Source organism: Pteropus medius, unplaced genomic scaffold (genome assembly GCF_902729225.1).
Source record: "Pteropus medius unplaced genomic scaffold, Ma_sr-lr_union100, whole genome shotgun sequence".
NCBI classification, from domain to species: Eukaryota; Metazoa; Chordata; class Mammalia; order Chiroptera; family Pteropodidae; genus Pteropus; species Pteropus medius.
This window is the reverse complement of record NW_024354503.1, coordinates 6,720,658-6,747,329: the sequence shown is the minus strand read 5'-3', so window position 1 is coordinate 6,747,329 and position 26,672 is coordinate 6,720,658. Positions and strand designations below refer to the sequence as shown.

The 26,672-nt window shown below is 35.6% G+C and overlaps 1 protein-coding gene across 24 annotated transcripts in view; it reads right to left on the bottom strand.

Annotated features, from left to right (window-relative positions):
• The window catches only part of EPB41 (erythrocyte membrane protein band 4.1), a 154,373-nt gene that overhangs the window by 4,166 nt on the left and 123,535 nt on the right, over positions 1-26,672 (bottom strand). For 12 of the 24 annotated variants that reach the window (XM_039854324.1, XM_039854326.1, XM_039854303.1 and 9 more), the window contains 4 exons: positions 7,734-8,183; positions 6,377-6,505; positions 1,493-1,594; positions 302-382 (listed from right to left, as the gene is read on the bottom strand). In XM_039854324.1, the coding sequence (XP_039710258.1) occupies positions 302-382; positions 1,493-1,594; positions 6,377-6,505; positions 7,734-8,183 (762 nt within the window). Of the gene's footprint in view, positions 1-301; positions 383-1,492; positions 1,595-6,376; positions 6,506-7,733; positions 8,184-10,168; positions 26,621-26,672 lie in introns of those variants that run through there. The other 12 variants (XM_039854328.1, XM_039854329.1, XM_039854313.1 and 9 more) reach the window with 3 other exon arrangements.

Below are 26,672 nucleotides of genomic sequence, written 5' to 3'. Positions count from 1 at the left end.
TACAGATGAGGAGACAGAGGTCTAGGGAGTTAAGAGCTAGAACATGGTAAGACCCAGGATGTGCACACAGGTGTTTTGAGTCTAAAATCCGTGTTCCTTCTATTATACTTGCTTCCCCAATCAGCGGCCCCAATCCCACCAGCCTGTTCAGTCTGATTTCCTTTGTCCTTCTTCCAGAGTAAGAGCTAGAGTAGAAGAGGGGGCTCTTTGGAGATGAAGCTGGCAGAGGTGTCTTTTGCATGCAATCTATCTTGCTGCCCAGGGACCTCTCCCATGCCCAGAATCTCCTCAGCATTCCCACCTGATCATGGTCAATATCGGCATCTCCTGTGATCACAATTCTCTTTTCAATCCGGGTCTCTGAAATGCCACCTTTTACAGTCTAAAACCGAAGAGAGGTGGTCATATGAGAAAGGAAGAAAACAGAAACAGTCAGAAATTATTCTGAAGGCTCTACACCAAATTTTAATCTGCTGTTGAGTATTGGATAGAACAGCTTTCTCATCCACTTGTCCAAAATCTTGGCTGGATTTGCTAAACAAGCAAACCTCTATCCCCTTGGATTGCTAAAGTCTTTAATGAGTTAAACAGAAAGTCATAATTCTCTATTTCTTTTTTTTTCCTTTTTCTTCTTCCCAATACCACAGAAATTCAGTGAGTAAACAAATCAGACAGGTATTTTGTTTTTTCTCTTTTCCCGTATATTTTGACTATGTTCAGGAGGAAAAAATAAATAAAAAGACTGAACAAAAATGTCATGCACATTGAAATTTGGCTCTTTATTTTAAAGCATTTTCATATTATTGATGTCAAAAGATCCTCAAATAATCCCCTCAGGATGAGTAGGTTTCCCTACTTGACAAATGAAGAAAACCAAGGTCTAGACACATTATGTAACTGGTTTCCAGTCATCTGTGTGTTGATGACAGAGCTTGGCCAGAAATCTAGATTTCTTACGTACAAGAAAATGCATTTTTCTCTAGTGTTACAGCAACAGATTCGTCCTTCATTTTCTGGGAGTAGTTCTAATTTTAGATTTGTTGTCCCTTTGGCCCCCATAAACAATATTCTAATAATTTCAATATTTCAGCATCTGTAGTACTCATGGCTTTGATCCTGGATATGACTTTTGTCTTGGAAAATATGATTACATAATAATACCAACAACATCTGCCCTTAAACTAACTTTTTAAACTTATCTCCACAGCCAGATAGGGGACTTGCTAACCAGAGAGATAGATGGATGTGTAAAGAGAATAACCACATGTGACTTTCCAAGACTATTAAGTAGGCAGGAGTACTCTCAGGGGTTTCCCAGGTTAATTGGGAGGGGCGAGCAGCACAGCCTTTGTAGCTAGGACATTTGGAATACTTTGGCTCAGTAGGGATGGAGGAGAAAACCCTCGTTTATGGATTGGGGTCCTTCCTACAGAGAGACAGCAAGCTTGACATGCCACTGGATTCTAGAAGGACATTCTGACTGGTCTGTTACCTTGGTAATCTGAGTTGTGGTGGTGCTGCTGGTGGTCTCAGATGTGATGGTCTGAGCTGTCAGCAAGACTCCTGGGTCCAAGTCCCCATTGCTGTCCTCAGTCTATGGAAGGGAAGGAAACACAACGTATTATCATGCCTTGCAGGAAGGCTTGTGAGCAAATTTTGCAAGACCCAGCTTTCCTCTTAGCTGTATTCTAAAGCAAAAACCTGATTCTCTTACAGTGATCTCTTAATTAATAAATAAATTGCCTGACAACAAGGCTCCTTCTAAAAATGCTGAATGGATCCAGTTTCCCTCAGCACTGGGTCAGTGACAGCAGTGGATTAGAAAGAGCAGGCAGAGTATAAGCCATAGGTTTGACAAGAGTGACAATAACTATGCACACGTGTACAGCATCTTATAGTTCACAAATGGCTTTGTAACATTATCATTTTTGATGCTCACACAGCTCTGTGAAATAAATAGAAAGGGCAGATATTTACTAGCACTCTTGGGTAAGAAAACTCAGGCTCAGAGAAGATAAATGATTTGCCCAAGGACTCAAAACTAATGAGTGGCAATTGTCCTCTCTACAGATCTGGAGCTCTTTACCACCGCTCAAGGCAGGAAAGGTATAAACTCTTGGTTGGGTTCTGAATCATAAAGTGAACTTTCTAGAAAAGATTGGGAAAGGTCCTTACGGGAGCTTAAGGGGCCAAGGAACCTCTGGCTACCTTCTTTGAAGATGGAGATGGGAGACTGGAGCAAATGAGGGAGGAAATGTCCCTTTAAGGCAAAATAGAAGGGAATATCTATAATATTTCAATGACGTTTCTGACAAAATTATTATTAAAATGGATCCTCATTATAGGAGGGGTTTAAAAGTATTTTAAATGCTGAGCTACACAGCTAATCTATATAGAGAACAAGAGTTAGGGCTACTTCTTGTTCCCCTGGAGCTCACCATATTATGACCAAAACAAACATACTATGATCAAGCTGAGTAACGACATTAGCAGAAAGGAAGAGAGATGGTTGGCAGGGGCCAAACTTAGCCTGATGAACGGTTATCAGTACCTGTTTGGGCCATTAACCTCAGAGCTGCTGATAACCCCATAGTCAAGATGGAAGAACAGCATGATGTAGGCTGCCTATGGCAACAAGCTTTTCAGATAACAATGACCTAAAATGGCTGTTACAGGTATTGTATACCATCTCAGAGGGGGAGTTAGAGAATTGCAATGATTTTCACAAAGAACCTTGCAGCAAAAAATGTGTTAGGTTACTATCTTTCCCTGCTTCTTTATATAAGTCATTTGTATTGTAAGCAGAGGCCTCCAACCTTTTTATGAGTAGGATTCCATTTCATTAAGGCAAAACTTTGAGATATTGGTGGTGGGTGGGTGGTGGTGGGGGGTGGTGGAAGGAGGAGAAGAGAATGTGGAAGGAGGAGAGGCCCTGCCTGGGTTCCCTTCTAGGTAGGAATCTAGGCAAAACAAAGAGAGGGAACGTGGTTGTGTCACCTAAGTCTTACGCACAAGCCACCCTCATACCAGATATATTATTACCTAGTTCGCTGAAACTTTCTTCAGCTCAGACCCACTTATTTACCTTAGATTCAGACTTAACTAATATTTACTGTACTCTTACTATATGCCAAGCCCATAATGCAACCGTTATCTCAATTACAATTCTCAATATCTGAACTAGGTCCTATGTTTGATTATGGATTTTTTATTTGTCAATTACAGTTGACATTCAGTATTATTTTCATTAGCTTCAGGTGTACAGCATACTGGTTCGACATTTATATAATTTACAGATCAGTCTAGTACCCACCTGACACCACACATAGTTATCACAACATGACTGACTATATTCCCTGTGCTGTGCTTCACATTGCCGTGAGTAGGTCCTGTTATTATGCTCACTGTACAGTTAAGAGAACTGAGGTCCAGAGAGGTTAAATAATTTGTCAAGTTTCTATAATTAGTGTCTAAACTAGGGCTTAGGGCAAGAAACTTCTTGTCCAAAGCCTCGGGTTTGGGTCCCAGCTCAAATAACTGGGCAAGTTATTCTGACTTTTCTGAGCTTTAGTTTTCTCATTTGTAACAGGCATTACTGTAGTATGTGCTCTGCCTCCATCAGAGCATTGTTTTGAAGCTCAAAAAAGATTATAGAAATAAAAGTACTTTATAAATTGTTATGAGAATATAAATTTGAATGCCAGGAGAGCTAAATCCTTTTAAAGAGCTACTTTGCTACTAAACCTGTGATTCTTTTTCTACCTTCCATCCACCTTTCTCCTCCCTTTCTGTCCCCAAAGAAGGTGGAAGATGGAAGAGATGTTGTTATGATTTCCAACTTATACTCTTCCCATATCAGGCTTCTTTTCTTTGACCCTCTTACCAATGTTTCCTCAAAATGGTTGTGCAGCTTTGACAGTTGCTTATAAAGTTAAACATCCATTTATCTTGTGACGCAGCAATTCCACTCTTAGGTGCTTACCCATCATAAGTGAAAACATATGTCCACAGAAAGACTTGAACATAAATGTTTTCATAAATGTTTATAGCAGTTTTATTCATATTTATCCCATTGGAATAAATTCAAATGTCCATCAAAAAATGAAAAGATACACAAACTATGGTACATTTGCAAAGCAGAATACTATTCAACAATTAAAAACAGTGAACTATGGATTCATGTAACATAGATGAATCTGAAAACCATCTTCAGACACAAAAGTGTACTACTATATACTTCTATTTATATGAAGTCCAAGAACAGGCAAAACTAAGCTATGGTGATAGGAATCAGAGCAGTAGCTGCCTGGAGCGGTAGGGATTGACTGGAAAAAAACTATAAAGAAAGCAGTAATGGAAATGTTCTGTATCCCAAATGTGTCTTGGTTACACAGGTATACACATTTGTCAAACCAATCAAATTGAACACTTAACATCTGTGCATTTCACTGTATGTAAATTTCACCTCAAGCACACATTCGCATACATATACACAAACAGTAAAACCCAATTCTGGCTCCCCATCTCCTGGGCTTGTCTGGCAAGACAATAAAAACAGAAGTAGAAATACTTATAGCAAATAAATAATAACAACAGCAAATAATTATCTGGGGCTTACTATGTATGTGCCAGGTACTTTTTTCTACATGTTATTTATACCATATTGCACTATACTTTACTTACCAATTTATCACGTAGATTACTCTCATCAGAAGTTTTGTTAATAGCTGCACGGAATTACCTTATTGGATATACCATAATTTATTTAACCTGTTCCCTAAAGATGGACATTTAGGTTGTTTCAATGGTAATGACAACTTAAAGGGCTCCCTCTCATAAGCAAGTATTTCCTTCCTACATCCTCTGGCGAATAGTGTGCCCAATTTTAAAGTACTTTCCTATTCCTTCCTTTTCAGTCCCCTCAACTGCCAAGTCCTATTCATTCATTTCTATCTCTCTTGACACAGCTCTTTCTTCTCATTTCCTCAGGCTACACTTCAGTTCTTTACAAGCATCTCCCCAGACCTGCTCTAGTCATATTCCTGTCACCAGGCATTTCCCTACTTTAATATATTCAGCACAAAGCTTTTGGAATCTCCTTCCAAAATTATTGCTTTTATTATGCCACTTTATCACCACTACTAAAAAACTTCAAGGAACTTCTCTCATTATTTACCAAACTCAAATTTCCATACTCTAGACCACACGAGAGAGAAGGGGAAGCATTCTCACATTAACCAAATGTCAAAGAATGCACCAAGCACTTTATAGACATCATTTCACTTAATCCTCCCCCAAATCTTTCAATAGAAGGTAGTATTATCCCCATTTTGCAGCTGAGGAAGCAGAGGCTTAGAGAAATTAACAATCTGTTTAGAGTTATCCAGTTAGCCATCCTGCAGGCCTCGGCTAAAATGTCACCTCCTCAGAGAGGATCTCCTGACTATTCTAGCCCCAAAGTGGGAAGCTTTCATGTAATCCGGTATTATTAAACTCTATTTTTTCTTAGTTTCTTTATAGTACTATTATTGTTTGAAATTTATACATTTATTTATGTGTTTTATTGCCTGTCTCTCTTGACTAGAATGTAAGTTCCAGAGTGTAGGACCTATGTCTCTACCTTGTACACTGCTTTGGCCTAACATATGAATACTCAAGAAATATTTGTTGCAGGAATGAAATAACATCTCAGTTTACAGAGGGAAAAGTTTTTCTTCTCTTTGACTTCTGTGGATTAAAAATAAAAAAAAGAGAAACAATTCAACATAAGCAACTCTAGCTCATTCAAATTACCAAAAATGAAGGAGAAATTTTATTAAAAGTAGGAGGTAAACAAAAATTTTAAATACTTAAATTCTTATGTAAGTTTAAATTTAATTTAATTGTACTAAATTGATGATGATTATTACAGCTGTTATTTATTTATGTTTTCAGGCATGGTGCTCAAGTCGATTCCATATAGTACTATATCTTATATAATCTTCACAACAAAATCATGAGATAGACACAGGTACTAACATCATGTAGGAAGGAGGTCAGGGGTGGAATGGGGCATCAAGGATCAGAAATATTCCTTTACTTGCTTAAGTTAATTAATGGAGAAGACAGGATCTGAACTCAGGTTTGTTTGACAAAGCCCATGTTTTTAACCATTAAACTAGACTGCCTTCCCTAAGTGAATTGGGTAGATATAAGCAATCATATCCAAGATAAATAAAGTATTTTGGGACATCCCTAGATCACTTAGAAGTGATGTCTTCTAAAATGAACTGCCCCAGAAAAGCCTAGCATTATTTGCAGCAAATAATTAGAAACCCTGTGAAGAAAGGTTGTTTATTTCTAGTCTTTGGTTCTAGAACATCAAACTGTGTCCTACCTGAGCAGCCTCGTAAGTGATGGTCTTGGTCTCAGTGTGGACAATAGGAACGTCTTTGGTTGGGATTTCACTTTTCACAGCATTGGCAGTATCTGAGATGGTGACAGTCTGAGTCTTCACCAGGGGAGGCTGTGAAGCGGTAGAGAAACAGAGTTACCGGAATCTTCTGAAGGCTGTGATGAACTAATCTTCTGACATTGATTTGACCAAAGTGATAGCTCTAATCAAGCAAAGGTCTAGCTCAGTCTCTGCCTAAGATTTGGACACTATTCCAAAGTAGCCCTGACAAGGTATCAAATCATGAGGGATATTAAAGAACAGCATCACTGTAATCACTTTCATATGCTTCATGGAAGGCTATAAGATCAGACAATTATGACTGGTGATACCAAACACTTGGGACTGACCTTCGGAATTTGAATATAAAACTATTTTCTAAATAGCAGTCACTTTTGTTTGTCCTTGTGATTGTACCATTAAGAAAGCCAGCCACATTTCCTCCACAGCAGTGGCAATGAAATGCATTACCCTGGAATTCATTAACTTCTTTCAAATCAATGTCAGATATTCACTTTAGAGTTACTGAGAAGAAACAATATTTGGAAAACTGGAAAGAAAATAATCAGTTCTACCACCACCTGGTGATTAATCTCAGAATTTCAGAAGAATGAACATTAGTGGAATATCAAAGATTTTTTTGATTAAAGGTTCATTAGTTCACCTTCCCCCAAGACTATAAATCACCCTGAAACTACCATTTGATTGTGATAAAGTGGCCATCCACCTTAGTGTAGGAGATTAGTGCTTATGATCACGGAAGACCCTGTGAGTAGGGTCAGTGGAAGTGGTGGGCTGTACTCTGTGATTGCAATACATAAACAATTATTTGGGGCCTGAAATCTCATAATAAAATCAGTTACCCCTCTTAAGAGTATTTGAATTTTTTGAGTGTAGTCTCAAGACACCACAGAATCCTCATCACAAGAGTCTCACAAATTCGCCTCTTTACATAGCTCATAGTTGAGTAAGGAAAAGAGGAACACGCACCAGCTTCATAAACAGCTGGAGTTTACCCCCCAAGAGTCTTGTTAAGCCATCAGGGGAGAAAGCATTTCTAAGCCATAGAGTTAATTACTCTGCATAAATTTCTTTAAAATAATCAAGGGCTTCAATTTTATTGTGCGATTTTGAAAAAAAAAGCAGAGAGGATACTACCCTCATCACCACCATCGCCACCACCACTACCACCGCCACCACCATTACCATCACCTCCTCCTCCTCCTCCTCCTCCACAGAACAGATTCTGGCCCTCTCCCAAAGTGAATCATTAGACCTGCATCACTGAATCCGTTACTACCTGGAAACTTCGAATGAGGGTGGGGAACTGGTTACCCACAGGAGAGTCAAGAAATGATCCATTTTGCTTTCCAAGTGGCTCTCCTGGTGTAATATGTTCTTCACTACTCTCTGCCTTTTTTTCACCAAGTTGCAGCTGAGAGGAAGCTGGTGATACTGAGAACTTTAAGACACTGGCCTGTTCCTCCACTCCTATACATTCCTCACTTGGGCCTCTTGGCATTTCCTTAATATCAAGATAGCCAGCTGCTCCCTGCTCCTTCTCTTCTGTCTCCTTGCTGCTTATGGAGAGGGAGCCAAAGTCAAAGCTTTGCGGAGACTCCGACGGGGTGGTCATTTGACTCTTACTAGGAATTATTGAATGCTTGGGGCCCTCCCATTCAGAGTCAGGTTTGGCAGATGGCCCCTTTGTCACGGCAGCCATCTCCTCTGTGCGAATGCCATTTGTATTCTACAAATGAATAACACATACAAAAGTAAGAAGATTAGGAATAAGTGGGGAATATAGTGAACTTTGAGAATTAACAATGATTTTTAAGAGGCCTCGAAAATATTAATACTAATATACAAACAGTCAAAAAGAAGAACGATTGTTCACTAAACATCAGCAGCTTAAGCAGTTCCAACCTTGTTTTGGTCCTATTTCTAGAACTTTGTTAACCTGGGAAGTAATTTCGATGTTCCTCACCTAGTATCAAGCACTTTGTATTACTATGGACTTCCCTGTATAATACATACTCTTCATACTTAAAGGAGTTATTAAGTTGGGTTCCTAAATACCCAACTTATACTATACACAGGGCACAACAAATTTATGACTCAGTCAAAACATGTTCTTGAGCCTGATCAGGTTGAAAGCCATATGTCTCATATCTACAAGCCATATGTATCATAATACTAGCCATCATGGAGAAGCTAAAATCCAGATTTTGGTTGGCAGGGATATAGAAGCTGAGTACATCCAGCACAGAGTTAATCCAATTATTGCCATGAAATTAAATATAATATCAAAAATAGTGAAAATCTCTTTGTAAGCAATAAAAGTGACCCAGCAGCTAAGATGTATTTCTTTGCAGATGAATGATACAACATCTCCAGCCCCAAAGGAAAATAAATCCTGAAAATACAGAGTCCCTCCTGGGCTAAATGCTTCACATCACAGTAAAAACAGATCTAAAATAAGCACTTCCAAGAGAACATGGATGAGAAGATAACATGACAGTAGTTGGACGTATTTCTAAAGTTTAAAGAAAGGTGCTATAGGTGGAAAAAGACAAGGAATTTGCATAGGTAGGGAAAGGATATGAGCCATTTGAAAAATGAACACTCTAACAGAAGCCAAATGTCATGAAAAGTAACATCTACAAGCGCTCACCAGAAGGCTGTAAATACGCCACCTACGCCTGAAATTTTGGTGAGGTCAATTTACCATGTTACCTACCACAAAGGAACTTAATAACGGAAAAGGACTCTTAAAAAGGTGTTCCTGGAGTAAATGATATATGCTTGGACCAGCTTACACATTTAAGTCCTTAAATCATGTTACATGTACGATATTTTAAAAAATCACTGCTGCTCCTTAGCTTGTAAACCAGCCTGCATTGTGATGAATATAAACTGGTGCTCTATTGAGGCAAGAAAAGATGCGGTGTGCTCAAGAACTTCAGGCCAACTTCTCTTTTAAGCCATCTTGACATTGTCAGCAGCATCACAAAGCGGTACATGTTGAATTTAGATTAGGCAGGTCTTTCATTGACTGATTATGAATATTACTTAGGATATGAAAAATGGAATTGAGAAATGATGACAGAAACTGTCTCTGTTTGCAGATGTATCAGAAATATGTAAAATATTCATGCAAAGGGTATATGAATTTTCTCCTACTTAAAGTGAGAATAATAACTTGGTTTGACTCATAGGGTTCTGAAGGTCAAATACAATAGCATATATAAAAGCACTTTGTAAATTCTAATGTACCATATAGACTTACTTAATTTAATCAACATTATGTGAGTGTAATATACTAGGGCTTGGGGGACACTAGAATGAATTTGTTGTAATATTATTAATACACTGTACTTCCTTGGGTACTTATCATTTCTTTTGAGTTAGACAAGCTGTAATCGAGCTATCCAAAAATAGATCAGCTGGTAATAAACAAACAGGCTTTCTCACATTGCTATATGCTAGATATAGCACTGTCAATGGCATATCCAAACCCGTTCACAAGGAGAGGAATTTGACGGTTTCTCCACATGTATTTTTTCACAACCGAGAAGCCTGATTAGTAAACCAGAAAAATACCAAAGATAATCAATCCAGTAAAAGCCAATTTTGTACCAGTCTACTCAAGAGATAAGTGGTGGTCTGTCATCAAGAAACCACCACCTGGCCCAAAGTTGCCTACTGCTGAGTAAAATGAGATCAATCAATCATTTTTTTTTAAAGCAGGTACAGAGGAGACTAAAGGTAAAAGCTGTAGCCACAGCAATATCCATTCAAATATTTACTGATCATCTGTGTTAGTAATTGGAAATAGAAGGAAAATTGATAACAGCTGGGTTAAATTATTACCATTTATAGCATTCTCACATATGGTCAAATCAACCTCTCCAGTTGGCTCTGTTGTCCAGACCTCTTGGATAAGGCAGGCAATGACTTACTGGACATTCTCTCAGGCATATGGAACACTAATATGACCAACACTAAACCCATTTCTGCTGCTGCCTGGACCTGCCACCCCAACCTCCTCCATCATTTCTATTACATTGGTAAATGGCACCATCCAGTCTTCCATGCCAGAATCCTAAGAATCATCTTCAACGCCTTCCTTACACTCATCCGCTACCACCCATAGATTATATCATCAAGTTATATTTATTCCACTTTAATATCTCCCTTATCTATCTGCTTTTCTTTTTTTATTTTTAAATACAGTTGACATTCAATATTATTTTTCATTAGTTTCAGGTATATAGCATAGTGATTGCACATTTATATAATTTACAAGTGATCCCCCCGATAAGTCTTCATCTGACACCATACATAGTTATTACAACATTACTGACTATATTCTCTATGCTGTACTTTATATCTCCGTATCTGCTTATTTCTATCTCCACATTTACTATCTTCATTCACTCTTAAAATGCCCCACCTATCTTACTACTAATGCCCTAGTTTTTCTTTCTTTCCTACCTTCTTTTTCCTCTCAAACCTTGAATACATCCTCTATTTTGCTGCTACAGTGTTTTATTTCTAATGTGAAACATTGAAAATTCCATTTTTCAGCTTAAAATGCTTTAATGGTTCTTCATTGCTTTCTAGTTAAAGTCCGGACCCTTTAGTAAGACATAGAGAATACTTTAAAATATAACTTCTACTTCTCTCTCCAGCTTCACCTTGCTATACCTCCACACCAATCTTTCTCTCCATTAATTCAAAAATATCTGCAGTTCCTAGATCAGAGCATGCTTTCTTTTGTCTCCCTGCCTAAATATTGTCAATATTATTCCTTCCGCCTGGAAGTCCATGCTCAGCTCGTTTTAGTTCTTCCGGAAGTTTCCCCCTGGCTGCTTAAAGTATGTTTAGATACCATTCCTCTTTTGTTCCCATTGCACTCTGTCTGTCATTGGTTTAGTCTCTGTCTCTTCCATTAGACTGTGAGCTCCTTTGGGGATAAGCATTTACCATGTTACTTAGCTGTGTTACTATGTACTCTCTTGCGCTGTTTTTTGGCACATAATAGATGTTCAGTAAAAACTTGCTGAAAGTGTACTAGGTGACTTGAGAACTGCTTTGCCTTGTGCCACTCAAAAACTGAAAAGGCATGTTTAGAAAGAACATAAAAAGTGGCCCACTTGACCAGACTCATTGTCTAGTCCAGTATTTTATTTCCTGTTATTAGCAAAATAAGAGGAAAACTAACATTATTACATGTTCACCATGTGCCAGGTGCTGTGCTAGTCACTTTAACATGTTTTTTCATTTAATTTTTCACAACCTCACTTTTAGGCAGTCACTATCCCTATTTTATAGCTGAACAAACCAAGAGGTTAAATAACAGAACTAGTAAGTGATGGAGAAAGGATTTAAACTCAAGTCAGTCTCTGATTCTAAAGCCCATTTCTTCCCATGGCAACAGAAAGTATTTCAAGTTGGACCAAAGGACGTGTCCTCCAAACCTGACTATACTTTTGAGAAGTACAAAGATTGTCCAAAGTCCTCTTAGCAGGGTCTGATTTTAGTGGCCAATACTATACTTTTAAATATAAGGAGAAGGCTGCAAAAGCCAGAAAAGATTGAGGCAAAAAGAAGATACATAATCTTTATGACATAAGACACCCCAAATTTGGCACATGATATCAGTGAGAAATTTTAACTGACAATGTTGTGCTTTTGGCTGTGACCATCACCAAGGACCGATGAATTATGTAAGACTCTGAAAAACTGCATGTACCAAAATGGCCTGGAAACTTTAAAGAGAACTTCTCAAGGATATGAATAAATATATGACTGGGTATGAACCATCCACCATGACAGACAAAATTGAGACTTAATGTGATTCAAAGGTGTTAATTCAGATGTTGCTTATCCAGGCTGATAGGGGGTCTGTAAGAAGAAAGATGCTACAATAGAAAGACAAGGTGACTGTATAAAGTCCTACAAAACTATCTAGTTGGTTTTAAGAATATGAGAAGAAAGAATGTTAGGCAAATATTTAACTGAGCAGGAACACTATTTGATTAAAAATTCTCAATTTTGCTTAAAGAGTCAATGGTTCCTGCTACATATTATAATTCAGTATTTTCTCTTGAGAGGAGAAACAAGGGATTTTTCCTAAAGGCTTTCTTTTGAAAACTATTTATTCAAAGGGATTATGGTGATTATGTCTCAGGATTATCAAACTCTGTGTACATATGTGCCTTGGTGAACTATAAATTACCTCTCCCTTGACTTAAAGATTCCAGATATCATTAAGAGGAGAATATGAGTATTTTATAGGTATTTTGCTGCCATTACATTAAATGCAATCCAGAGTACTTTTCAGGTTATTTTTGAAGGAAAAGATATGTGTATTCGAAGAGACTATTGAAAGAAGCACAATTATGCTTACTAAACTACTTATCCTATTAGCATTACGATGAAAATAAATTCTGAAAATCTTTCTAAAATTTGCTATATAAGAGCTGGGGTGTGTGTGTGTGTGTGTATTCCCCCCCGCTTCCCCCCAGAGAGCCTATATAGAAACTTTCCCCATAAACATTTGCTCATTTGTTCCCTGCTTAGTGAAGAACAATTTTACCTTTGGGTAACAATACAAAAACAAATCCTTTCTCTGTTAAAAGGAATACAATAAGCTGCCATTGTCTCTTTTTTATCTTTCTATATATTCTAGAATATATTAAAATCCTAGGGAAGCAGATAAGGACCAAGTGAACAACAGCAGTATCACTACCATCCTTGTCATGTGATTTCAGGAAAGTATTTTCAGATGTTGGAATGAGGAAAGAACGTAAAAATGCTAACTTCAAAGACTAAACTCTCCTCTTGATAATATGCTACGTTTTATTTCTTATTCATTTAAAATTTTATTTCCAGTGTGTATAATTATACAAATGAAAAAGACCTTAAGGTACACTAAAATATCACTAGTGGTACGATTGTAAATAATTTGATTTCTTTGTGTTTTTCTGTACTTCCTAACCTTTCTAAAATAAATATGCATTACTTTTTTAATCAAAAATGTTATTAAGTTATATTTTATGCAAGCATTTTTATCTGGTTTCATAATGAAATGATCTGTAAAACCTGAAGAGTCTGGTAAACAATTTATGAAGGAAGTGCTGATAAATCCTTCATGTCTTCCAAGATTTTAAAAACAAAAATAAATCTTAAAAGTTTAGTTTCTTTTAGTTTACTTTTTAGTTTCTTAAAAGAATGGTAACAAATGTCAGTAACTGGTAAAGAATATAAGGGGAGAGAGGGAGCAATTGGGGGATCGTTGTATGAACTATATAGATGTCTAACCAATGCACCGTTTACTTGAAACTAATTAAATAAATTTATAAAATAAGAAAAAATCTTTTTTAAGGTAAATATAAGACTTTAATAATTTAGCAAGTGAATTTTGAAAGTCAAAGTCAAAGATGATGGACAATATATTTGGGTAGAAAAGAAACAGCTAAAATTTAAGGTGTAGCTTGATTAGGTTTTGTATAATGTTTTCTGATTTAGAGATGGCAGGGATATTCTTAGGAATGTGAATAAAAATATCGTGATTTAATTCCTTAGTAAATTTTCTTGTTAGATATCTCCCTCTAAACCAGTAAAGACACTCAAAGAAAATATCAGTCTTGACAAAGTCATGATAGCAACTGGGAATATAAAATATTAAAGACCCAAGTATCCCAAAACTTGATCTGAATAATAATTCTAGATTAGAAATGTATATTATAGATCAACAATATCATACATCACATCAGAATAATGTATATTTCTTTTTGGCTGAGTGCCCTGCACCTCAGGCTGAAAGATTTTGTTTTATTAAAATCAAGTATAAGACTTCAAAATAATTGACCAAATTCAATAAACAGTTCTGTAATTGCCATCTCAGCATAGAAACCACTACTAAATGAAAGAGGTTATCTAATCTCCAAGGTACTTAAATTTAGTTGAATGAAGCTATTGACAATGATATGTACAGATGGCAGTTAAATATGTTTACATAATAAACTCAGTGCCATGTGGTGGTTGTGGCAATGGTGGAACCTTGGGGAGAAGGCAACCTTTTATCAGAGCTGGTCTCTATGCTTAATTACAGTGTCTTGTTATTTTTGTGCATTCTCAAGTATTATAATGTTACACTAAGCACTGAAATAAACCAGTCAGCAATGTTATTGAGCCCACCACAAGCAAAATTAGACAGGTGACAGAAAAATTTTGAAAGAAGAAAACAGTCATGCCAATTATAAAGCTAAGTTCTTATGAGAGCCTTGGATTCAATTTGTTTAATTTTTAGTTTTCAAAAAAAAAAAACCAACATATTCTATTCAATGTTCTCAAAGCTCTATCCTTAGAATTAACATGCTAAGGTGACCTTTTTAAAAATAAAATTGAATAGATTGAGAAGTAGGAAGCACAAATATGATTGCAAAAAGAATTTTCATAGTCCAATCAGACCAAAATACAAATTCTTTCACTAAACTGCACAAATACCCCGGCCTACCTCACTTTGCCAACACCACCCTTAAGGTTCTCAAACGCTCTATTCCAAAATAAGAGCTTCACATTTACATAAATATATTTAGGGGCTCAAGCACAGAATACCAAAAATACTTTCTTTGATGATGAATGAATAATTAATTATCAGAGTTACAAAATGTCATTTAGTTTGATGATGGTGTTTTTGGTTTGTTTGCTTTTGGATACCAATCTAATTTTCTTCTGACCTTGTGCTTGAAAGTTGATTTAATTAACAGAATTTAAACTACTGATCTATCTAAATGGTCTCCAATAAGTATGAAAGGAAATGACTATTTTCTTCTAAAAAATTCAAATCTTTTTATTGAATGATTTTAATACCAGGAACCAGATTATCTCCAAGGCCAAACAAAAGACCTGAGACCTCTTGTCTCAACAGGCAAGCCCTCATTTCTCATGTCCATCTTCTAGTACCTACTGACTGAAAGAGATCCTACTTCAGGTTCTGGGGCACTCTGCATGACTCAGTCTGGGGGATTTAAAGCAAGATAAAGAGAGTCCAGCATAATAAGTCAATTCATTAGTAGCTTCAGGATCTGAGAGCCATTTTTAATACCCAGTTTTATTAAAAATTAGTGCCTCAGAAATTTCAAACTTCTCTTTAATAATCACTCTCTGTAACTTTCACATTTTCATTTGGGGACTAAGTGACTTAGGAGATAGCTGTGGCATAATAGAATGCCAATGGACTGAAACATCGAAGACCTAGATTCTAGCTTCACTTCTCTCATTTAAGAGCTACTCGCTTTGGGGCAGGTCTCTGAATCTCTCTGAGACTCAATTTTATCATTTAAAGCAAGAACATCACTGTCAACCTGATATAGCCATTGTAAGGGTCGTGTGGAGTGTTAAAGTGAAGTACTAGGCAAATACTAAATATTACTTGCTCTTGTACTATATTTCTTAAAATATTATTATTTTTTTTTTTTGCAAAGAAACATGAATCAGGGCAATAAAAACATCTAGTCCCTATGTGGAAGTAAGTGTTTCTTGAATACCCAACGTGGGCCAAACCTATGGATTAACTAAAGCTGGACTTCCTTTCGGCTTTCTTGGCCAGGTTCTCATTTTATTTTAGAGAACATCACCAGGCAGAATTTTGAAGAAAGAAATTTGATAGAAGAATTAAAATAGGTACACTATGGAGATATTTAATAAACATTCCTGAACCAAGATCCTCAGGAAGAACACTATGGTAGGCAGTTTTTAATAGTTTTGCAATATATACTGCCTGTTAAAGAAAACAGGAAGAAAATTTCCGATTTGTCACAAAATTTACAACCATTTTAAAGCTTAATAGACTTACTGCTGTTTCTAAGTCCAGAGCATATTTTCATGTTACTACTCACAGATTTTGCTTCCTGAAATTACTAAATTTTGCATAAAAGAGAGTCAGAGATTGAGCATACTACCTCTGTCGTCACTTTACACAACGGAACCCTAAATGTGCCATATCTATTAAACTACAACTGATTTTCATATTCTCTTCATTCTATTTTGCTATTCCATCAAGTAAACAGAGTTAGGACTCGCCTTGTAAATACTGCTTAATGATATGATCAGCTCCACAATGTCATCATCATCTTTGCAATGACTCTGGCCTGATGAAATGCAAATACCTCAGAGAAAGTTAAATATATTTTTATCAGTGTCTCTGTACCGCAGAAAAATGGGGTTTGGGGATTCATTAGATTTCTTAATAAAATTTGTATAACTAAAAAAATTATTTTAAATAAAAAAAATAAGTTTTGATAAGAAAAAGTGAGCAGAAGGTGGCAGTGGGGTTGGGGAGTAGGGGTGTGCACAGACACACACACACACCCACAGAGCACATTACCCTTGTTCTGCAAACCCAGTAAGAAATGCTCTGCACTGCAAATGCCCACAAAACCAGCAGGAATCGAGGTTATCTTGCTAAGCACAGAAGGAAGATACCCAGCAGAAGAGTCCAGCTTCTGGTTCTTAACTAAAGTAAACAATAAATATTACAGTCACTTAAATTATTAACAATGTATTTAAATAATACCCCCAAATGGTCTGCAACATGCAAACTAAAAAAAATGTACAATCCAATCCTGATAAGATCAGTTAATTGCGAGTGCTTTGTTTCTTCTACATCCTTCTCTTTAACAAAATAAGGCAAGTTTATGTCGCAGCAAAGAATGGCTATACATGCCTTGGAAGAAAGCTCTAAAAAACAAAACTTATGTCATATTTGTAATCTTGTTCCTATTTTGAAAACTTAATAGTATCAGTGTTTCCTTTTCTTGTATGATAATCACTAGGGACATTAACCTGGTGATTTTTTTTAATTTAAGTTAAAACAAATGCTTTTGAATGGGCACTTGCAATAAAAGATAAATCAGATGTGGTAATGGCTTCTTTTGTAAAATCCACGTGTAAACAGCACATAAAGATGACAAGTCAAGCAGCAGTAGCCAATTCTTCAGCCAAAAAAGGAAAGAAATGAAGAACAAAAATTACCAAAAAGAAAAACATCCCTTGGCCCCCTGCCCCCAAAAGCCTCATAAATAATAGTTTTAGTACACTTTTGGTGGAAAACTTAGGCCAACTGGTGGTTTAAAAGGACATTAGAATCACAAATACTCAAAATGGGGATAAACTAACAACAGAGTAATCATGCGGCCAGCAGAAGATGGTTTAAAAATTCTGTCTTTCCTCTCTAGTGTGATGCTCTTTATCATGCAATACATTTCTCTTCATTCTAAGCTTTCTCTCTTGGCTATACCCTCCTCTACTTTTTTTTTTTTTTAAATAAAGTTTGTATGCTATTGGTCTCTAGCTAGAAATACATCCTTATAGAGCTCAAGAGCTTCTTCTCCATGAAACTTGAGTCATTTTCATGGTCCATTGCTATTCTATGGCATATAAAGATTACATCTGGATAAAGGAACTTATTTAGGAAGATGTTGGCCTTAATTAAATCACAGTTAGTAAAAGTGCTTATTATAGGAAAGTCACTTCATAATGTAGCCTTTAACAAAATCCAGCAAATGAAATTTGCCAGTGACAATTATAATTTCTTAAATTTATAATTTCTTAAATAGTGCTGTTATTAGATTATCCCCAGAATATGTGAATGTAAAAGCGAACAGCTTCAAAATCAGTGCCTGATGCAAAATTTTAACTATTAAGTAATAGAAAATTTTGCCTTAATACTGCACTCACCAGTAAGGACTCCACAGATCAAATGAGTGTTCTCAGACTTGAATAAAGCTATAGAAGTCAAAGTGATTGAGCAAATATTAAAGGTTATACTAAACATATCTAGGAGACCAGAAGCCTTTGGTTGGTCAATTTTATTTCATTATACTAAGAAGGGTTGAGGTGGAGAGATGAAGACAGAGAGGAAGGGCTATAACCAGTACAAAAAACTCTGATCATTTAGTATAGAACACAATTAAATATATTTGGCAGGATTTCTCAGAAGTCCCAATTCCAAAAATGATTAAAGCCATAATAAGCATTTAAGAAAAATATTATGCCCTGATTTGATATCTAGAATATAGCATCGTGATTCCACAGAATTAAATACAACAAAACTATTATTAGTTTTATAATAGTTTTAAAACTATTATAACTAGCTATGGCTTCTCCTCCTGAAAAATTCTATAATAATGAAAATGGCTTCCCATGTTAACATTTTCAACAAATTCCTAAAAGGAATGTGGCTTTGGAGAAACACTACACAATTTTTATATTACTTAGACATGGCCACAGGTATATACTTTGAGCTCATAAACAGACCACTTCAAAATGTAGAGTGTTGGTTTTAAGTAATCACCTAGATAGTACAATAGAATCTAGAATTATGAGAGTAAGATAAGTTTACCCAAGTGAGGTAAGAGATCAAGTAGAATACTTTGATTAATTCCACATTATATGAGCAAGCTCTCCTTATACCCACAAATCCACACCCACTCCATTCTTCACTCTTCAGTATGATCAGAGTGGCAGTATTGGATGGTTAATAACTACTAATTTGTAGAGTGCTTACAAAAAACAATCAAAAGACAAATTTAGCATATTAAAAATGCTTCTAACAGATGTGACAATTACATTGTTAGAGTGACTGATTAAGTTGATTAGAAAAAAGTTATTTTTAAAACTTGGTATAAATAAGTCAAATAAGTTCCAAGCTGATTTAAAATATTAATATTCTGAGAACTGAACACATGCCAATAGGTTTTCTCTGTTTTAGGACTGAGCAAAAGACAATTACTGGGCCATAGAGAAGAGTAAAAATATGGAAAAACAGGAGAACTTTTTTAGAAAGACTGGCTGACAGTATATCTTGATCATCCACTGAAGCAGATGTTTTTCTTTTCTTTTTCTTTTTAATTTGTAGTGGGTCTGTCTATGTATAGCACTATTGGCTCCTATTTCTGGTTGACTAGTATTAACCAGAAACAGATTTGCAATAAGATTTATTCATGGTAAATTTACATATTAACAGAGCAAACAAAGAAAAATATCGAAGAATCTGTTCCAAAAGTGAAGTTCTTAGCAGATTTCTTTAGGCTTAAATATCCTGCTGACCTGCTAAACAGATAAACAATTTATTCAACCAAGTATCATAGCTAAAAAATCCTGGACCAGGGAACTGAAAGGAACATAGGCTTAGAGATTGATTAGAAAGCACCTCCCAAAGCTGATTACAGACAGAAGAATCCTTCAGAACACAACCATGTCAACTAGGGAGCAAAGACACTTACGAAAGAACATAACTTAATTTTAGTCTGACTTATTGGTAAATACTGCCCAATTAGGCCCTAAATTGGAGAATTCCTCTCAGAGAAATCTCTTTATTTTGAAAGAAGAACCCTTCTAAAATGTTTTCTTTAGATATCCAAATTTACATTTATACAACTGCTTAAAACACTAAGCTCAGAGTGAAAATCATTTCACTTTCTTTACCATGTTTGTTAGATAGCTCTAAAACTTGGTTAAAGAGAAAGTGAATTTGAGAATTAGAGGTAGACCCTTAAAAAACAAAACAAAACAAAACAAAACAAAGGAGTTAGCCGGATTCATCAATGATTATGTTAAAAACACAATTAACGTGGAACAGTTTGAAAAACTGAGAAAGGCGGAGGTGCTGTGGTGGTTACAGATATTCTAGATTACAGTTCAGGTGTTCCCTGACTGCCAGTAAATGGAAACAATTGCCTGTCCTTTGTTTTCCATTTCTAATCATAAACAAGATAAAAAAAAATACTTCAACATTGAATGAAGATGGTAAGATTGCAACTATAGCTCTTCAAAAACAGTACAAAGGCAGAAAATGCAATTAATCAGTTCTCTGGTTCTCTGGACCTATATCAAGGGTCAGCAAATGACAACCAGCAGGCCAAAACCAGCCTTCTTGTTTTTGTACGGCTGTGAGCTAAGAATAGTTTTATAATTTTACATGGTTGGAAAAAAACAGAATAACATTTAGTGGCACATAAAAATTATGTAAAATTCCAATTTCAGTGTCCACAAGTAAAGTTTGTTTGGAATACATTTATGTTCATTTGTTTACTTATTGTCTATGCTGGTTTCACTATACAATGGCAAAGCTGAATAACTATGACAGAGACTATATGACCCGCAAAGCCTAAAATACTTATTATCTGGGCCTTTACAGAAAAAGTTTGCCAACCTCTGACCTATTTGATATATAAAACTCTTGATATCACAAGAGTTTGATACATTTAGTGTTTTTATGTCATGTAAAACCCATATCAAACTGCTTCTGCAATGGAACTTAGGTAAACATAAATTGTCAAATAACTGGTTCTCTTTATGATACCACACCCCAAGATGAATTTATATATACAGACAAACACCCCAGTCTCAATAATACATTTTATAGTGAAAACAGTTATTACCTGTGGTAAATGGATAAGAGCTTTTAACTGAACCAAATTACAAGAGTGTTTGACACCTATCATAGATGGATACATAGATTCTTTGAATAAACCAGGGACCATACTACAGGTAACGAGAAAGAGTGGCTGCTGGGTCATATATGGCTTTTTGGGCTACCCGCATATACTGACTGGGCATATGGGGATTACTCTGGCATACATTTGTGTCCCGATATAAGAGATTATAAGTGAAAAGTTAAGAGTTTATCCATTATCATCTGTCTAATCATTTAATTCAATTTAGTAATTATTATTATATATCTGAGATATAGAGGTGACAGACTAGCAAACAGAGCTGAATAAAACAAGGCCTCTCACCTTTGAGAATCTCACAGTTTTGAGGAGACAGGTACAAACTAAAAGAGATGGATTAACGACATTTCAAATTTTTAATATTTTTTTCTAGTGGGGGTCTAAATCATAGTCAGAATGTTGGAATGTTTCCATAATTTTATCATATCACACTGGTATAAATCAAATCACTTGGGGGTGCTGAAGTATGTAAAGGTTAATCAGACTGTCAGAGATGGCAAGCAAACTTAGAATGCAGGCTCTGGTGGTATGCTTCTTCAAACTATAATAATGATACTACCTTGTCAACAGATTCTGGGCTATAGGAGGTTCCCAAAGCTACAAAACTATCCCACCCCCATTCTTTAATCTAAAAAATAATATCCCAAGTGCCTCTGTTATCTATGATGAAGCTGAAATTTCCAGGAATTTGAAAATGTTCTTTTTGAGAGGACAAGTCAATGGGTAGGGACATAAAGCTAAATGAACCATAGGGAAGAAAATATGGGCAAGAGAACCAGAAAAAAAAAGAGCTCATAAAACAAGGAAAGCTAGAAAAAGAAAGGAAGAGAGCAGGAGGATAACATGCTAGGAGAAAAACTGGGACAGATCTGGAAAGTTATCTGAATGCAAGGACTGTGACTAATTCTAACACGAGGGTTACGTTTAACTATGCAAAAAGCTTATAATATAGGAGATAGAAAAATTCTTCAGAATGCCTACATTCAAGACCAAGATGTGAAAGGTCTAAAGAAATAGATTTTGACTTAATATAAGAATGACTTAGATACATACAAAAGCCATATGTCCAAAGATGTAATATGCTATATCTTGGGAGATATTTAATCACAAGCTGGGAGACCACCTAGCCTCTAAATCTCTAAACGATATTGTACGGAAGAGCTGAGCATTGTAAGGGGATTTTGGATCCTAAAATTCTGATAATGCTGCCTCTTTGCAACCCTGCAATTCAGTGGGCAATGAATAAATGAATGTATAGCAGTAACCATGTTTTTCCCTTAATTTTTATCCTCTATGTTTTGTTGATAGGATCCCGTATACATGGAATACTCTTCTTTAAAGAGACAGTAGAGGAGAAAAGGAGACTAAACTACATCCTTTATTGATTTGGGGAGACTTGAAGAGATAGTTGGGACTCTATGCCTCCTACCCCTTTAATCTTTGAAATGTTAGATTTATTCTATTATTTACTCCCAAACAGAATTCTGAATATTATAAAGGGGAGGGCTGCCCGCTAGGATATCAATCACAAAAGATTAGAAAAGTATTCCTAAAGCAAACATTTCCTTAACAATCTGTCATCTATACATTTAGTTATGCTATTACTAAAGCTTTTTAGCTTTTAGTAATTTTTCGACCTATGGGAGTAATAAACTATTTTCTCTTTTTGTCTTTCAAGTTCTAAAATGATAGGAATTTCATTTACAAAATGAAATACTCCACGAATTTGTGATTGTTGATCACAGCCATCCCTCTTCCTCTTCCAGCCTAACTTTATATGGCTTCTTTGCTTTAGTAACCATACCTTCTTGATTATTTCAGGTACCCATTCCTAGGGCTGCACCAATGAGTTTCTTTTTGCATCATGGTCTATTGCAATAAAAAGGCATGAGGGGTTTAACAGCCACAGAAATTAGAGCAGACTTATTGAAACTATCCACTACAGTGTAGAGGAAGCAGATAGTTATCTCACATGCCATGCATAATAGAGAATAAGAATGAGTTGTAATTTTGGTACTAGAAACGGAGACAAACAACAGCAGTAGTTTGAGTGCAACAGAAAAGGGAAAAATTTCTATTTATAATAGAAACAACATAATAGTCTTTCTTGATGTGGTAGAGAATGCTGTAAAGAAGTTTGGGATTTTATAATTCCTAAGAAGCAGAATAAAAGGGAAGGAAACACTGTAGAGGAGTTCTGTATATCTTTACTATACTCAATACCATTAGCATAAAAAAAAGCAACAATGAAAATGTGTCTCATATTATTTTTGAATTTTCTGTCTTCCTTTGGAAAATATGTGATTACTGGGTAAAGCCCAAATATAAATTTTGATTGGTACTGCCTTCTAAAAAATAACCAAACCTCTAATGCCTAGTATGTCCTATATTCTTATCTGTAGGAAGTATTACAGAAGTGATTTAGGAATGTAAGAGAAAGTGAATTGGCTTATATCCACAGAAATTTCAGAGCAAAATTTACGATAGTATTTAATAGAAAGAAATATACTAGGCTCTAGGATGACAACTGGAAATCTAATCCACAGATTAACCCAGTCTAACCTTAGTCAACAGTCAATATCTTCTTCCTTCAAAATTTTTACCAAAAATTGTAAATAAGAAGTAAAACTGATCCATGGAAAGTGAATATCCTTCATATTCAAAGTATTACCATAAGAAAATGGCTAAAAGATAGGTTCCAAATATTAATGCTGGCTTTATTTTCAAGTATGGACCATACTATACCATGTGGATAAGATGAATTGCTTAAGAATATAATGAATTTGGAAAGACATTTTTAAATTTAGTAGTTTTAAATGCTTGTTCAAATACCAATAAGGAGTAAATGGAAATAAGTGGGAGATTTAATTGCTTACTTTCATATAAAAATTATGAGAAGTTAATGTGTGTTTGTTTTTTAGTTTCCATCTTCCCAGTCTCCAAAAGACCAAGAATCAAATGATAACCAGAGCTTCTCATTCCTGGAACATGGTACAGATTCGTTCTCATGAGGTAGGTTTGTCTCTATGTTACTAAGTAAAAATCTGGGCACCAGGTAAGTTAAATGAATTTCTCAGAGTCATCCTAGAAATGATTAATAGTAAAACCAAGGAAAAAATCCAAGACTTTTTAACAGTCTGTATTAATAATTAGTCCAAATTGTTTTTTACTTATCAACCTGCCATTAAGAAACTGAATCAGCGTAAAACCAATACACAGTTATTTGGATCTGTCTCTGGTATTGAGAATGGAGTGAGGTGTGAGAAGGAAACCAAGACCACTTACAGCTTTATGTTACAAATATTGGCAGTATTAACTTTAGGTAATACAAGGCTGTAATGTCCAGTATTTTTCCTCTGATAACTGTGATGGACATATCTTTTGAGTCTGTACTGGCCAGCTTAGTCAAATACAAAGGCTTGGCTCTTCTCATCAGACCATTAGTAAGGATCTCTGAGGACTCCTGCTGCACTTCAGAAAACTGAAAACTACTGTCGACTTACTATACTAGACTTCTAATGGACTAGGAATAACTCCAATACAAAGGGAAACCACATTCAAGGTAAAGTTTACAGTAATAATAAAAAGCTGTGTACAGGGATGAAAACTATATTCTGAAACAGTTACAAAAATACCAATGAAATTCTAAGATTATTCCCTTTTAGTTCCTTGAAAAAAAGAATCTAACCAATGCTCTATAGTTTTGTTTGTTATTTCATAAGGAAAACTCTTATATCTATTTCACAGATAAAGGGGAGCTTATGATGATCACTTCCTGTGTTAGAGAATAGCTTTGCAATATTTATGGTTGACTTGAGGTCTCTTTTTTCTTATGAGTGAATCAATAAATATGATTAATTATAAAATATTCGCTGTAAACAGACACAGCTTGTGATATGAAAGATGTACACTCATACTAGATTTTTAAATTTAACCTACCCTTGCTTCTTTTCCCATTTTGGGAGAAAGCCTATTATGACAGAATAGCAGTTTCAGGAATACCAGGAAATTATTTCTACTTGTCTACAGAGACAATAAAAAAAATAATAGTGGATGTTAAAGGATAAAAATTCTTGGTTTTACTTTTCTCTCTCTCTCTTTTTTGATATAAAAAGCCATCATCTTAAAAACAAAAAGTCTTGTTTAGATGTTTTATCAACTGAAAAGCATTGAGAAGTATAACAAAGTACAATAATCTCAATTTGATAAATCTATGAACTCAGATTTCAAAACAAATATTTGAGACAACATTAACCAAATCATCCATATTGGTACATTTGAGTGCCATAAAAAGCAAGCTACATGCAAGACTTCATTAATACTGAGGTAAAAAGTAACAGGTTAGGCATCTGAGTTGTGTTGTGAAGAGAGAGCACGCTCATATTACTTCAGGAAAGCCTTAAAAATCAACATGCAAACAGAGGACATATACTTGTCACAATAGAATATTAGCTCACAAGGCCATCGATTAAAAACAATTGATTTTAACACAAATGTGAGAATAAACATGTCTAAAGTCTATTAGGAAGACAAAATATATTGATATATATTTTACGCTTACCATAAAGGCTAAATATTGCTTCTAGCCATATAATTACATAAAGAACACAGTATTTTAATTCAGAGAAGGGTATGCTTACGTACAGATTTTGAATAAATCTGTATTCCAGGACTTGTAAAGATGGGTAGTCTGGGAAATTCGGCCTTGGCTGGAGGCTAAGGGGCACCAGCACCATTTTCCTTAAACCATCAACATCCTACTTGTGAAAGATGGCATTTAACCTTTGCAAATCTCTTCTATACACCAGGCAGGATAAAATTGTTTGTCCCTGTATATATCAGAAACATACATAAGAAGGCCACGGAAGTCAAAAGCCTTTTCCAAAAAAAGGCCTTTGTATATACTGGTTTGGTACCTCAAGAAAAGGAGTGGTTTTGGATTCATAGATTAAAATGTATCATTTTAAGGCTTTTGAAAGGTTAGCAAATTGAAATTTTTTCTTAAACAACAGAACCCATGCCACATAAATGACTACAGAAGATAAGGGAAATATTCTATCAAATGTTTCTACAGAGTATCCTGCTTTGTGTGAAACATTGGAGAGGAGGATACAGCAACAATAAACAATAAGAACATGCAGGTAAGAGTTAAAGCTTTGGGGGAAAGTATGAACCTGCCATATGCTTAAATTTGATTTGTCTAAACCATTCCTACTCCTTTGTACCCATGATACATATTCTACAAAGAGTAACATTTTATTGACAGAAAAATGATCACAAGATCTCCCCTAGGACAGTGAACTATCAAGATCAAAGCGTATCATACAGGAGATAACATAGTAGAAGCCAACAACAAAAGTTCAATGGTTTTGGTCTTGACATTTCAGATGAGCACCCTGTTTTCTGATCACAGAAAGACCAACCACCAAACAGCCAATGCAAGAACCACGAGAAAAGACATCATGAAAGGAATACGAGGAGATGGAAAAGTACTAGAGTAGAGGTGGCACTTTTTGAAAGACTTGTGATCCTCAGGGATTGGAATAGAAACCTTGGGAAGAATTTCTTCATTTTCTTGCTGGGGCAAGGCTCTTTCAGTAGATCTCTCTTGCTTTTTAATTTTCTCTTCATCCTGCACTAACAGAGCACGTTCCTGTGTCTGCTTTCACGGTAGAAGATCAAGAAAGACAGAGAAAGATGAACAAAATGAC